Source organism: Spermophilus citellus, assembly GCF_964194105.1.
Source record: "Spermophilus citellus genome assembly, chromosome: 7".
Taxonomy (NCBI): Eukaryota; Metazoa; Chordata; class Mammalia; order Rodentia; family Sciuridae; genus Spermophilus; species Spermophilus citellus.
Genome location: NC_138188.1, coordinates 160,750,935 through 160,765,772, shown reverse-complemented (window position 1 = coordinate 160,765,772; position 14,838 = coordinate 160,750,935). Strand labels below are relative to the sequence as shown.

General features: G+C 50.0%; 1 protein-coding gene across 1 annotated transcript in view; it reads right to left on the bottom strand.

The window, feature by feature from the left end:
• PCP4 (Purkinje cell protein 4) overlaps window positions 1-14,451 on the bottom strand; it is a 51,419-nt gene extending 36,968 nt beyond the window's left edge. Inside the window, exon 1 of the mRNA XM_081302055.1 lies at window positions 14,351-14,451. Within this exon, the coding sequence (XP_081158181.1) occupies window positions 14,351-14,359 (9 nt within the window). The 5' untranslated portion in view covers window positions 14,360-14,451. The remainder of the gene's footprint in view (window positions 1-14,350) is intronic.
• Between the last annotated feature and the right edge of the window lie 387 nt (window positions 14,452-14,838).

Below are 14,838 nucleotides of genomic sequence, written 5' to 3'. Positions count from 1 at the left end.
GAATGTGGGAGAGAGGGACAGGGGAGAGAGGGGTAGAGAAGAATGTGGGAGAGAGGGACAGGGGAGAGAGGGGTAGAGAAGAATGTGGGAGAGAGGGACAGGGGAGAGAGGGGGAAAGGAGAGAGGGAGAGAGGAGAGAAGGAGAGAGGGAGAGAGCAGAGAGGGAGAGGGGGACAGAGAATGGGGGAGAGAGGAGATAGGGAGAGGGGGAGAGGAGAATGGGGGAGAGAGGGAGAGGCGAGAGAGGGGGAGAGGATTGGGGGAGAGGGTGAAAGAGGAGTAGGGGAGAGGGGGAGAGAGGAGTGGGGGAGATGAATGGGGGAGAGAGGAGAGAGGGAGAGGGGAGAGAGGGGAGTTGGGGAGAGGAGTGGGGGGTCGGACGGGGGAGATGATGGCCTGTCTCTCTTCTACTGTGCCCACCTGCTCTGTGGCTAAGCAAAGAGAGCACATGAGGCCTGGCCACATATGGCGGAATGACCCCAAATCAGTGGCTGCACTACTGGGAGCCTCAGCTGCTATATCTGCCAATTCTTCTTCATGGTGAATTAATTCAGATTAAACATACCTCACATGGCTATTATGAGAATCCAAAGAGCAAGGACTAATATTTGTGACCTTTTCTTCATGAAGGATCAGCTCCCTGTTAGTTGTGAAGTTCCTAATTCCTGTTGAAGCTTCAGGGCCTCTGACTCTGACACAGATGCATTTTGTGTTTGGGTTCATGTCCCCTGATAGGGAGGGTCCAGGAGGAACATGGGGAAGCTGGGAGAACCCAGTGGCTCTGGCACAACTGGGGCATGCCAGCCTGATCTGCAACTCTCCACGGCCTGCAGCTGGGTAAAGGACACAAGATCCAACATGGGGCAGCAGCTGCTCTGACCTGACCTCGGCCAAAGGGAGCCCCGAGGTTCTGTGAGGTCTGGAGGCTGCAGGAACGTGGATGTCCATGCTCACCTTCTGCAGCTTCTCCCTCTCCTCCACCTCCTCCATCATGTGTGTCCTTCCCTCAGATCATCCTCAGAGTAAAGGCAGCTGGTGGGAAGCCCAGAGGCCTGCCCAATGTGGCATGCCGCTGCTTGTGGAAGGGCCCTGAGAGCCTTCGACAGAGGCACAGGGTTCCCGAAATCACTAGCACGTTCTCACAGAAGCCACAGAAGGCGCCAGACTGGGTGGAGCAGAGAGGGCAGGAGAGATTTGTTCCTTCTCCCTGTTCCTAGAAATGGTGGCTAGTCAGCCAGCGTCAGGAGCCGGGAGAGGATGGAGTGCTGTCCACCAAAGACCAGGGAACAGCAGAGACGAGACACAGCTGCACCTCACCCATTTAAAGCCAGATTCACTTTAGAGACGAGCAGGGGGAGAACCTATAGGCAGAGCCACTTTTCTGGAAATCACTAAAACCTCTGATCTAAGGGAATCGATATAAGCACCAGCGCAGCTGCCCTTCCTGGAACGATGTGGTTTCTCAAGCACTCTTGTGTCTCTCGGGCCAGAGAAGCTAATGTGTGGCTAGAAAACCCACATGTGGTCGCCCTGGGACAGGAACTGGCCATGGTGACAGATGCCTCTTTTCAATGACCTGCAGCCCCGCGTTCAGCTTGCTCCCTTTGCCAATACAGCTTGAAAAGCCTCTGCTGAGTCCAGTCAAGAGAAGGCAAAGAAAGGCCTCAGACAACGGAAGGAAGCAGCCCTGGGGGCTGGGAGAGGGCTGGGAGAGCCTCACCCTGCAGGCCCCAGCACCCATCCTGGGTGCTGCCTGATCTGGGCTTGGCCCCACCAGCTCCACCACAGTTGAGCCAGGAGCCATAGGTGCTGCACTCAGCTTCTTCATTAAGTGAAAAAAGGGGTGCAAGAAAGAAAGAGCCCGCAGCACACCTGGGGCTATCCAAGAGGAGCCCCAAGTATGGCTGCCAAGTAAATAGACTCTTTCATTCCCTCTCCCCAAGGCTCCAGGCTCAGTCTTCAAATGCGAACAGCTACATTTTCTCAAGCACGACAACAGTGACGCTCCATTCTATAGGAACAGCCCTATGCTTACTACCAGGCACAACCTGAGACGCTGGGAGGTGTCAGATCAAGGACACCAAGTCAGAGGGGTGGAATTTGAGCCCGGGCAGGCTGGCTTGGAATTGAGGGCACCCACCATTATCCTCGCCTGTTCAGAGGGGGAAATGTTGGCTTGGAAGACGGAGGCCCTGTCTTTGAGGACACCTTCTGCCACCAACTGTGCAACCATCCCAGTCCATCTGGTTGCAGAGTAGGAATCTCATTGCTTGCCCTTCCTTATTTCAAAGGACCCATGTGGACATTCATGACATCACACGAAAGTCTGCTTGTGAGACCCTTTGGGCCATTTTAGGTAAAAGATGGAGGAACACATCCCATAGGGTGGTCCTGGCACCGGATGAAGCAGAGCTCACTGTCCCGACTCTGTTCCATCGCAAGGTCCGCCGGCCCACTCCTTGCACCTGCGAGAACGGTTTACAGGGATCATGAAAACAGGCCTTCCAGCCAGGCACGGTGGCACAGGCCAGTGATCCCAGGGGCTCAGGAGGCTGAGGCAGGAGGATCGGGAGTTCAAAGCCAGCCTCAGCAAATGTGAAGTGCTAAGCAACTCAGTGAGACCCTGTCTCTAAATAAAATACAAAATAGGGCTAGGATGTGGCTCAGTGGCCGAGTGCCCCTGAGTTCAATCCCTGGTACAAAAAAAAAAAAAAAAAAAACCTCTCCCTCGGTCACTCGCTCTGTGGGTTTTCTGGTTTTCCGTCCGTGAGTTCCACTACTCTATGGACACTCTTGCTGTAAAAGCTGGAGCCCTGGCTTGGGCAGTGACTTCTTGTGATGAAACACAGATGCTGACTTGGCACCACAGAGAACAGTTTCCAGGAGGACTGTTCCGAGCTTCCGAAGCTGGAGATTTGCTTTTTTGGTAATAAAGGAACAGATTTTTTTTCCCACTCAACTAAAATGAAAGTGGTTTCAGAATATGCTAGAAGCCTGGCTGTATTCTTTTGGAAGTAAGGGGAATGTTTGGTCCTAAATCAACTGTTCTGGCTCAAGAAATGCAATGAGATGGATCCGGAGACTGGCCAAAAGCTACGGAGCCACTGACCAGCTGCTTCCTGGGAAGGTGAAACTTTCCCACTCTGTGTGAGAGCATGCACACGGCCCCACTACCTGCCCACTCTAACAGACAGCTCTGCCCTTCATGATGGACATTTGCTCCGTATTTCATTTTGCATCCCTCTGAAATCCAGAACAACTTAATTTGCTGCAAAACAAAGCTACTTCTGATTTAGGTAAAGGCTGTCTTCCAAGGACAGGGTCACTCCACCACCAGATCACTGCATTCTGCACCCACTGACCCTATGTTGCTGAGGCTGACTGTTCCCAAGCCCACGGAGTAAGCTCGCTTCTTCAATTGAACAAGCCTGAGCATTTGTGTTCTGTGTCCCCCTGCACATGGGGCGCTCAAGGAGAGGAGGTGAAGCCAGATGTGAGGACAGAAAAAGTTGTAGGACAAAACTGGTCATTGTGACCTTTCACATGAATAAGCAACCAATACCCGGGAAGGATCTTAGGAATCAGAATAAGGGGAAATTTTCACATTGAGGTTGGAATTTAGCATTTAGATGCTTTGAAGTGTACATAAACACACACGTTCTAAGTGCATTTTAATTGATTTTATTATTTCGTCGCCTGTTCTTAGGGTCAACCAAGCCCACCCTCGGCCAAGACGACTTCTTTTTCAAGCTCACTGCAGGTGGGCTTCCTCCACACCAGCCTGGAGGTGCCAGACTTGGGGAAGACCCTCAGCCCTCTCCTCCCAGGGCCAGACGCAGGCCATGCCAAAGCCCCCGCTGGACAGGGAGGATACTCTCTGCACACACGAGACTCCGCGCTCCGAGAGTGACAGAGTTGTGCTCCGTCCACTCTCTGTTTCTTTTTTTTTCTTCTTTCTTTCTTTTATTTTTTCCCTCAAAAGCCATCAGGCCACCTGCCTTTACGCAGGGTTGACCTCATGGGGGTGTGACTGAGGCAGTCACATTGGCCACATTCAGAAGGGCCCCAAGCTGGGCCTTCCGATCTGTTTCCACTGTCCTGGAATTCTTAATAATGTTTATCCAGGGGCCCCTACTTCTGTTCTCACCGGGCCCCACATATTGTCCTGGTCCTGCCTGACCAGGACATGAGCTTTCTTAGATGCCCCACCTCTGAGCATTGTCCCCGCAAGAGAGGTCTGTGGCACAGGTGCACAAGAGGACAGGGTGAGGACAGTTCTTGCTCTCACACAGTTATTTCTGACAGATCTGGAGATCCTTGGGGCTCAATCCCATGCCCCTTCCCTGGGGCAACACCACCAGAGCCCGGAGCCCAGGAGCAAGAACAAAGGTCCCCCAGGCCACTGCTCCTAGCAGTGGAGTCACATTAGGCTGCATTTGTATTTTTGTCATTTGAAAATTTAAAATCCTCATTCAAAATTCAACCCTGGGGGAACTCTCACATGAATGTCAGCCAATCTGGCTTTTGGCAAGAACTCAGCAGAAAACCCATGACGTGGAAATTCATAAAATATGGCCCCCCCCATGAGAGGAGTGGCTGAAAGATGGGAAGATTAAATCCAGATGAAAAGATAGCTATGAACTTGGAGGAGGTACTTGGTGGAGGTGCTTGACAAATCGCTATGTCTATTTAAAGAAATTTTCTTCAAGAAGAGTTAAATAGCCCACATTTCTGGGGTAGAGAACATTGCCAGAAATAATATTTGAGACATGGAACTGTATTATCTAGGTATTTTGACAGGACTTCAGCAGATGTGAAAAGGGAGCTATAAATACAGGATGAGTCCATTCCTTGAACGGACTAAAAGAGGAAAAAAGAGTAACAATAGCAAGAAGCCTCCAGGGACCCTGAGGTCTAAACAGCACCATGATATCCCGCCATGGATAGATGCCAGGACCCCGGAAGGCCGATCACTGACCTTCAAACTCGCCTACACATTTCTCACAATTAGAACATGCAGATTTTAAAATAAAGTCATGCGGATAACTCCAAAAAAAAAAAAAAAAGTAAGTGGCTGTCCTCGTGAGACCTATTTCCAATGTACTGAAGAGATTTTTTTCACTTCACACTTTTAAAGGGAGATATGAAAAGTCAATAGAGCTCCATATTCATTAATAAGAATGGGAAAAAAATGTCCAGTATGTTCCAAGCCGCTTTAAACACTGAGCAGTTGAAACTTAACTATAGCATCAGCCTTGATGTGCAGGCATCCATTGACCTAAGAGATTGCTAAATTCTCAGATGGTGCTAAAATGCACGACTCTTAAGATCACCTGACAGCATCCCAGCGACTCGGGTGGCTGAGGCAGGAGGTCTGCAAGTTCAAAGCCAGCCTTAGCAACTTACTGAGGCCCTAAGCAACTTAATGAGACCCTATCTCAAAATTAAAAAAAAAAAATTAAAGTGCTAGGGATGTGGCTCAGTGGTTCAACCCTGGTACCTAAATAAATAAACACATAAATAAATTAATTATTACCCGATAGTGCTGGTGGCACCGATCTTCAGGGAGTGTGTGGACTCCCTAGCTCTGTGAGCATGGCTGCTTTGGGAAGCGTCTGCTGGTCTCTGCCTTGCCTCCCTTCCCAGCCTGTACCATGAGCGCTTCCCTGGCACTTGGTTTATCCACAGACCAGACCTGTGCCGTGTGCACTAGAGCTAGTTTTCTGTGACCTTGTCTCTCCCACTAACCCAAAAACTCTTCCATCTGGCAAGTACACACATAACAGATCCTACGACATCTCGTGTGTCTCGTGCTGTGGGCTGGGGACATGGGAATGTACAGAAGACACAGTCTCTTAAAATTTCATGATCGTAGCAGACAGAAAGAAATGCGCCTGACACATGTGGTTACTGATGACGCAGGCAACAGCACTGACCACAGCAAGGACTGACTGTCTCCAGACCGATGTGTCCTCGGGGGTTCTGTACTGGGGCCTTTAGAATGCGCTCTCCGATTCAATCAGAGCAGTGGAGGGCAAGCACAAGGCTCAAAAGTCAAGCACATGCTGCCAGGCGAGCAGAAGAGAATCGGGACAGGCCAGACAGCAGGGACACGGGCATCTGTCGCCTTCACCTGTGTGGGGGGACGGAGGGGAGGAGGTCAGGGTGGAAACTGGAATCCTGAAAACAGGGCAGGGACGCGGGGAGGGAAAGAATGGCTGTGTCCAGACGTCTCTGCTCTCTCTTTACTCAAGACAAGGAAAATACCCAGGGCCAGTCTATTTTTAATGTGTTTCTTGTCCAAGTCTTGATGGAATTGGGACAGGTGCAAGAGAAATTGGGTTGTATCCAGAACATGACAGGAAATTGGAGCTTCAATAGGATGGGAAAAGCGCAAGCAAAACGGGGACCCGCTTTTCCTAAAGAGCTCTGTGGTTTCTTTGCAAGACTAATTTTGGGTCACTTGTCCCAATTTTTAAATGAACACTTTGAAGCCAGGCACAGCGGCACACGCCTGTGGTCCCAGCTTGTTGGGAGGCTGAGGCAAGATCACTCCAGCCCAGGAATTTAACGCCAGCTGGGGCAACCTGGCAAAGCTTGTCTCGAGTAAACAAATAGAAGGATCACTTTGAATGAAGTAAGAAAGCCCCCTTCAAGTCTCCGACATCGAAGTGAGGCCATACAAACCACCACTTTTCTCCAGGTTAATGGTCCTTGAGCGGGCTGACTCCAGCCCAGCAAGGACAGGGAGGACACCATGTTCAGCTACACAGGTTGTGCACAACACAACTCCAGGAGGCCCCAGACCAGCACAAACCACACTGAAGCACCCTACACCCTACATCTCCAGGGTGTAGGGTGCTTCAGGGTCGCAGCCTCATGGAGTGAAGAGTGATTGAGAATTTCTGTTTACATTTGTTTGTGATCCACCATCAGTGAGGAGTCAGATTCCATGAAGAGCTAGGATCCAGGTGGATATGGACTTCATGGGCTGGGAAGAGTGAGAACCCATAGCTAGGAACTGTCCCCGCCGTCCTCGCTGATGATGTGCTCCTGGAATGTCACCGTGCGCTGCGTGGCAGTCCCTTGGGCTCCATTAGGAGGATGCACAGATCCCATGACCCGCCGTTAACGGACCCTGCCTTCCCACAGGGGACAAGGGGTTCTATATTCCTACTCCACGGTCACCTGCCACTGCAGGGCGACCCTGAAGAGGCCAAGCCACGTAAGGGAAGCCAAAGACACCTGCGGCATAGCTCCTCCTACAGACGGCCTCTCGAGGGGCCCCAGGAGCCGAGCCTGGAAATGGAGCAGTGTCCACAGGGCTGGGAAGAGGAAGGGCAGCCCGTGTTCCTCGGGTGCAGGGTTTCGGTTCTGCAGCCTGGGCAGTTCTGGACACAGGATTCCCGACAGTGTCAGCACACTGGACACTGTTGGACCGCACTCTGAGGAATGGTTAAGAAGGCAAGTTCCAAGTTTTTTACCACAATTTTAAAAATCCTGCCTAAATCACAGGTGGAAGATGATGTGGATTCTGCCAGCACACAGCGGCGCCCAGAGAGCCCAGCTGACCTCCAGTGTCACAGCGACGTCTCAGCCCTTCGCAACCTCAGAAACCACAGCCAGCAGCAGGCCCAGAGAGAAGTGCGGCTACCAAGAGAGGACCTGAGCTACGGCTCTCCACTCTCCCGCAAACCACTCGCCTCTTGGAGGCGCGCACTGTCTCTTGAAGCTTGGGCTAATGAACCATCGTGATCCACACAAGAGCTCAAAACACAGCGCGTCTCATCAATCCCAGGTTCTTTTAAAATTGTGTTTTTAGTGTATTTTAGAACTGCCCCTTAATTCAATAGCACCGCAGCACATATGTGTAATTTAAGAATACATCTAAAAATCTACTGTGCACACACGCTCGAGATCTTTCCCCCCCCACGGGGTTTATTAACAAACACTTTGGGGACCGAATTCCAGAGCATTGAAGCCACGGCCCTGCCCTGTCCCAGGTCTGTAGGTGGGCTGAGGAGGCAGGGCCACCCAACTACAGGCTGGATGGGAGGCTTATCATTAGGACAGTGACAGCTAACTATGGAGAACCAGAGAAGGACAGGGCGAGGACTCCGTCTCAGTGGTGTGGTGCTGTGGGACAGATGACAGACGACCAGGTCTTTTTTCACAACTCCACTTCAGGTTTGGAATTCAGCATCCCCAAGTAGCCGTAATCAGCACTGAGATTCAGGCCACTGGGTAGAGGACAGAAGCGCGTGTGACTGTGGCCATTTTAATCTCGTCAAAGTCCAACTCTGTCTGCAAAGTGAGGGCAGAAGCCTCGCTGAGAGAAGGCCTCCCCTGCTCTCTGGTCCCCTCCCTGGCAGTGGGCAGGTGGCCTCCTTGAGTGGCCTGATGGCTCTCACTTTACTTCCTTTCCCTTGGATGTTCTGCGGGGGAGCCTGCAATTTCTGGGTGATCACATCCCTGCTTTATGATTCTAATTTGTCTCACTTTTATTTAGAAGGTGGCAGGTTAAGAGCAAAATATAAAATAATGGCATTTATTGGGTGATTGATTTTTTTCCTGGACAATGTCATAAATACAGCCAAGCGTTTCCCTTTCACAAATGGAATGAGTAGTAATTCAGTGAGATTCTGAAGCATGAATCTAAAGCTATTTGCAAGGCACAAACAATTCACAAGCACCGTGATGCCTGGAACGTGTAAGTTAGGCTGAATTATCTGTGTAAAGAAGTCAGAAATGTACGGTGAATCTATAGGTTTGAGACATTGATGGGCACATTGTTTGTGGCACAAAATAAGACCTGCAGAACTTCCTCACATCTGCACTCAAAGGCACCCGTTCCCGGTCAAATGGAAAATGTGTATTCATTGTTTGTGCCTCGGTTCATTTTGAATGGGGAGAAGAATAGTAAATGGTTCATGGCTGGGATATGGAGAAGCAGAGATCCTATTATATGCTGCATAGGACGCAGGCCCCCAGAGAACCAATCTCAATGGATCCCCTTTTGTGTATGAACGGCCATATAGTCGTAGTCCAAACATAAACTAACATTCACAGATGATTTAAGGGAAGTAATTGTTTTAATCACTATTAACAATATGAAAATCATTGATAATATATTTAATTGCTAGTTAAATATTTACATGTGCAACTTGCTTTCTGGATGTGGAATATATTTTACCTCCAATGATGTGCCAGAATCTACTCCTGGCTGACTGTGATTTGATGCTGGGAGCTCTCTTACTAAACATCTGCTTAGACTCTTTCTTATTCTCCTTTAATTATGGTCAGACCGCATTTCTGTTTCAATGATTTCATAAGTGTTCTGATTTTATGGGTGTCCAGAGTTCTGCATCTCAGTATGATCTCTCTTATTAGAAATCCAACAGACGTACCTGAAGTGAAATGGTCTCAGAGAAGGTGACATGAAATACAGACATTAGAATTTTAGTATCCCCCCTAGTATTTTTTCTGACATTTGGGAAAATGTCAGGAGTTCTTTCTGCTGAGGCACTTCCCATTTTTTTCTTATTTTCGGCCATGAAAGCATTTGTTTTGCAAATATGCTCGTGCACCCATTTCCCACTCAAAAGGATTTGCACAGCAAAGCCAGGCTTCCACCCAAGAGAAAGATCAAAAGATGCCCTGGGTCCCTCGGATCGTGCCTCGACCACTAGTCTCAGGGTTTGGAGAAGAGGGGGCCTGGCCCATCTGTTACAGTAACCGACAAATCCTTTCTTGGAAATTCATCAATTCATTCAGGAACTAGACCTAAACCAGGAGGCAATCCGGGGTCTAGGCCTGTGGACAACGTAGAACTGTCCCCACCAGGAAGTTCACAGCCTGGGGAGGGACCTTCTAATCAATGGCGTGCAACTGGTAACCCTTCCACAGCATGCTCTTAAAAGCTGTGTGGTACCAACGTCTCACTCAAATATAATAGAAACCTGTGTCTCTGCAGCACCTGAAATCCTTCTCCTCCCCCAGTGTGAGCCCTTTCCAGAAAGCCATTTGAAATTAATGAAAAACCCCAAGCTGGAGGCTTCAATGTGTGCTCAAATAGTTCCGTGTGCCCAGCTGGCTGGGAACAGAGGGAGATCAACAAATCATGAACGTCTCCCACCTATGATAACACCTCTAATGAAACACAGAGAAGAAACAGGATGTTAATCAGTAATGCGGAGAGCGTGTCCGTCTCAGATTCAAGGGACTTGCCACTACAAAACCCTTTCGTCTTGATCCCTCCACTCCAATAAACCTTTAATAAAATAAAACTGTGAGTCATTTATTCAATTTTTCTTTCTGGGGAAAAGTAAGAATACATCTTGTGCTCTGTCATTCTTAGAATTCAAAAGAAAAACAATGAGATTCTTTAATCCTGAGGCATTAGTTAATGAAATACGGGATGGGGAAATAAATTTTATGGTTCTCCATTAAAGTCACCAGCCCAGAAAACACATTTTTATGCTCAGTTTTGGCCCCTTCCCTGCTAGGAAAAGTCAAGCTTTGAATTTAAGCTGCAGTCAGCGTCTTAATATCCCCAATTAGAGCAGAGGTCTTCATTGTGTGGACCAGCAAAATCAAATGGATCCTACTGGACCCTCCTGTAACTCCGATGCAGTTACACCAGTTACACCCCTAAAATCACATCAGGATGTGAATTGCCATTGGCCGTCTATCGTTGGGTCTTTGGGCCCACTTTCAAATCTATGTAGTTACCCTCAGAATCCGCACTTAGTACTCTCAAACCATGGCTCCTTACAAACCTAACCATCCATCCATTAGCATTCCTTTCAGTTCCCTGTGACATCATAAGAAACACCAAGCTACAATGATAATTCTTACCTTAGCACTGTTTTATTAATTGTCTGTCCCCTCACTGGCTTACCCTGATAGCTAAGCACCTGCTCCCTAAAACAATGTTGCATGGTATTTTAAAACCAAGGTCTACTTTTGATCAAAAACAAAAAGAACTTCCTGTCTTTTCTAAGCCTCCATCCCAAGATCTAAGTGCGGGTAGCCTCCCCTGAAAAATGTCCCTCCAGAACAAGGCCCTCCCCTGCTCCCGTGTTTCCTTCGAGACGGCTGTATAATCGGAGCACACAGCAGTGATGATTGTGTTTCAGGCTCACGACGGACGTGTCTAAAGATTCGCCCACAAAGGTTGCCAGTGTTGTCTGCACGGTGCCTTTGGCAGGCATCACCCTTTCATTGTGGCCAAGGTCTAGATGGAAAACCACCCTGAGTCACAACCCGAGCCACGACATCCCACCTTGGCCAAAGCTCGGGCCTAGAAGGAGGCTTTTCCCCAGGGGTCACCAGTCTCATAACAGCTGCCAGCTGATGTGTTATGTAATGGGCACAGTCTCCCCACCGCCGCCCCGCAGGGCAACGGGTGTACCAAGGTTCACATCCCTCTCCAGACGTGCGCCTGGCCCCATCAAGATCTCACTCCTGGCCCCACTAAATAAGTTCTTTGGAAAAGCAACTTAAAAACAGATATCTAAGTGACAAACTGGGACTTTTTTTCTTAAGGTGGCTGAAAACAAAGGGAGGCTTTCTCTTGTGTGTGGTGAGACCAAAGACGAGATGCTGCCGCGCTTTGTAAGCTGGGCTTCTGATCCAGCTAACAGACTCCAGCCTGCATTTTGATCCCTGCTAAATTATCTCCCGAGTCATCTCATAGATTGCTCCAGGCACATCTGACACACTTTAATACCGAAATGTAAATCAGACGCCCCCACAAACCACCTCCACACTCTCACGTTGCCCTAAATTTGGACTTTATTTCCTTGCAATACTTGAGCTGCTCTTTTCAATCACATGTCAATCCCCCAAAAAATGTTGTCCCAGGGGATAAAGATGATGTTGTGTCGTAACGCTGCCCAGTTTAAAGCCAGCGCCAGGCTCAGTTTGCTGTTCTGCCTTTGTCCTCCAGACTGGAGACCCTTCTGCCCCTTTCAGGTCTCTGAGCCCAGCCCGGCTCCCTGTGCAGCCCCAGGAACAGCTAGTGCATTGGGAGTTGCACAGCCAGCACAGCTCCAGGAGCCAAGCGGGAACTACCTGCCCACGAGACCCTCCAAAAGCCTGAGGTCAGACGAAACTGATAAAACCACTGCCTGGTCTCTGACTCTTAGTCACAGGAGCAAATAAATGATCATCTGGAATCCATCCTTGCCCGAGAGTTATCAAAACGAAAAAAGTCACTTTTAATTCATCCAACTAAGAACTTTTGGGAGGGGGGGACCCAGTCCTCAGAAAGCAACTTCTGTTCCACTTTATTAAATGTTTTAAGCAGATTTAAGTTTTAGTCAAAGGACAAATTCCTGCTGTCCAAGGAATGCATGCCCAGGAGCCTGGAGGGCAGCCAGGAGCAGAGGTCAGAAGGTGGAGCAGCTCAAGTATTGCAAGGTGGAAGGTGACTGACAGGGTGAGAACGGGGAGGAGTGGCCGGGTGATGAGCAGGGCAGCAGGGTCTGCATTCTGGGGGCTTTGCCCACACTCAAGGAGCAAGGCAGAGCACTCCATCTCGTGATGCGCTGGAGGCGGAGCGGGACCTGCAGAGCGCCCTAATTACACATTCAACAGAAACCAGGTTATGATCCCAATCATGGGGTGAGCTCTGGGATGCATGCTCTTCCCTGGAGACTTATGGTACGTGGCCCTGCCCCGCCCAGCACCCTGCAGAACTCATGAGGACCACATAGGGAGGGAGCCTCAGCAGGAGATGGGCAACTGAGCTCATGTTCCAGGTTAGCTGACCTGACCCAAGAGAGGGGCCCAGGGCTATGTGGCTTCTGGCCCCTTCTACCCACTAGGTTTCGTATAAAGGAAAACCCATCTGCACTGCCATCCCTTCATTTGGTGAGCAAGGTGAGCCGACCAACAACAGCAAACATTCCTCAGATCCCCGAGGGTCCAACACAAAGCCCCTCCCCTAAGCAGGCAGGCAGTGCCCTAATTCAGAGCCCCACCCTCCTTTTCCTGGCCTCTCACCCTCCTCTGGCCCCAGCTCTTCAGAGAGTCCACATTCAGACACCAGCATGCACCTGATGGCCAACAGCCCAGCACTGCAGTCCAAGCCCTGGCTCTGATGGTCCATAACTGGTGACCTTGAGCCAGCTGGTTCACTTCTCTGAGCCTCAATTTCCTCATCTGTCCACTGGGAATAAAAACGGCACCTACTGCAGAGGAGAGTTGGGAGGCTCAAAGAAGGGGCAGGTGCAGAAATGCCGGGGACAGTGCCTAGCGCTTCACCCTTGTCACCACATCTGCCTGGCAGCCTGCCAGGTGGCCTGCCAGAGACAGTCCATCTCCCACCCCATGTTGCCTTCCTACCTCAGGCTCTTGGCTCATCCCAAGCCCAGTTCCTAAGTTGTCAGAGCTCTGACCTCCTGCCCACCATGTCATTATCCCAAGTCACCCAGCAGAGAGATAAGAGCAGGGGGAGGCATTTTATTCCTGAAGTTAATTTTACTCTAAACTTCCAAAAAAAGATCGCCCATCTGTCCAACAGATCTCTTAAAAAATACAAAGATGATAAGAGTTCTCTAAAAGTAATCATTAAAGTGCCATCCAAGAGGAAACGACGAGGACTTGGCCGGGTTATCAGACTGAATGAGGATGATATTTACAACCCAAATCTGCCTTGTGGGAGAGAAAGCGATTATAGTCTTTTTAAAAATACACAAGCTATCAGTTTGCCCCAACAAAACATTCCGTGTACACATATGCAGAAGCGACTTTCCATTTGAAATTAGCTGCTCTTCCACCAGTGCCTCCCCCCATGTTGGAGCTTATCGACACCCTTGGGCTTCCCACGGTCCCTACTGTCTGTGTCTGTCCCTGGTGCTATGATTAACTGCAGGTGCACTTTGTAGTGGCAGTGTGCCTGCATGAGATGCACCCAAGCACGCATCCTCACCCCAGCTCCCCGCCATCCCAGGCTTGATCTCCCCCAGGTAGCTGCATGCTAAGGTGTCCACCCAGGCAAACACGAGAAGATGGGCTTGCTGGGAGAAGCACAAATCTCCATGAGAATAAAACCATCCGCTCCCTGTATAAGCCAAAGCATTTTCCAAAGTCACAATAAAATCAAAAGCAAACAATTCATCCCTTCCTCTTGGTAAGGCTGATTTTAAAAGTTGCAAAGTTATCCAATGTCTATGCTGCCATTCAAACCAAGACATGCAGAGCATCGGTCCTCAAGCAAATAATTGCAGGGCTGATTTCCTCTCAGGCACCGCTCCTAAACCCTTCAGGATTCCTGAGACTCAGCATGTGGAAGACCCCTTCTCCTCGCTCCCAAGTTTCCCCTGCAAGCCGAAGAATCACTCACCTCACTCATGTTGGCTTTCACACAGCAGCCCGGTCCCCGCCGCTAGGCACAGAGAGCACTGCTCAGGGGTCGCTGCTTCAGGTCCTGGCTTTTCTCTTAAAAAGAGCTGCCCGGTGGCATCACGCCTCCCGTGAGCCAATGAGATTCCTTCACCTGTCTAAGCGCCCGCAGTCATCTGAGAGCACCCAGAGCCACCTAGTGGAGCAGAGGAGAATGGCAGGGAGCTCGCTGCTCCAGTTCTGCACAGAGAGAAGGAAAGGCAGAGAGACGCAGGGTGGCCCCAGGGGTGCTACCGGTGGCTTACTTGGGGACACGAGGTACACACACAGGGAGAATGCTTTCCAATGTCGGCGTGATGGAGGTTTGCATTTCCAGGAAGGGGAGTACCTGCTGTCCCTGTCCCTCTTGGCTTTCCCAGGAGCTTTTTCCCTCCCTACCCTTGATGTCATGAGCCTGGGCCTTTGCGTTTGGCATTTCTTCCCCGTCCC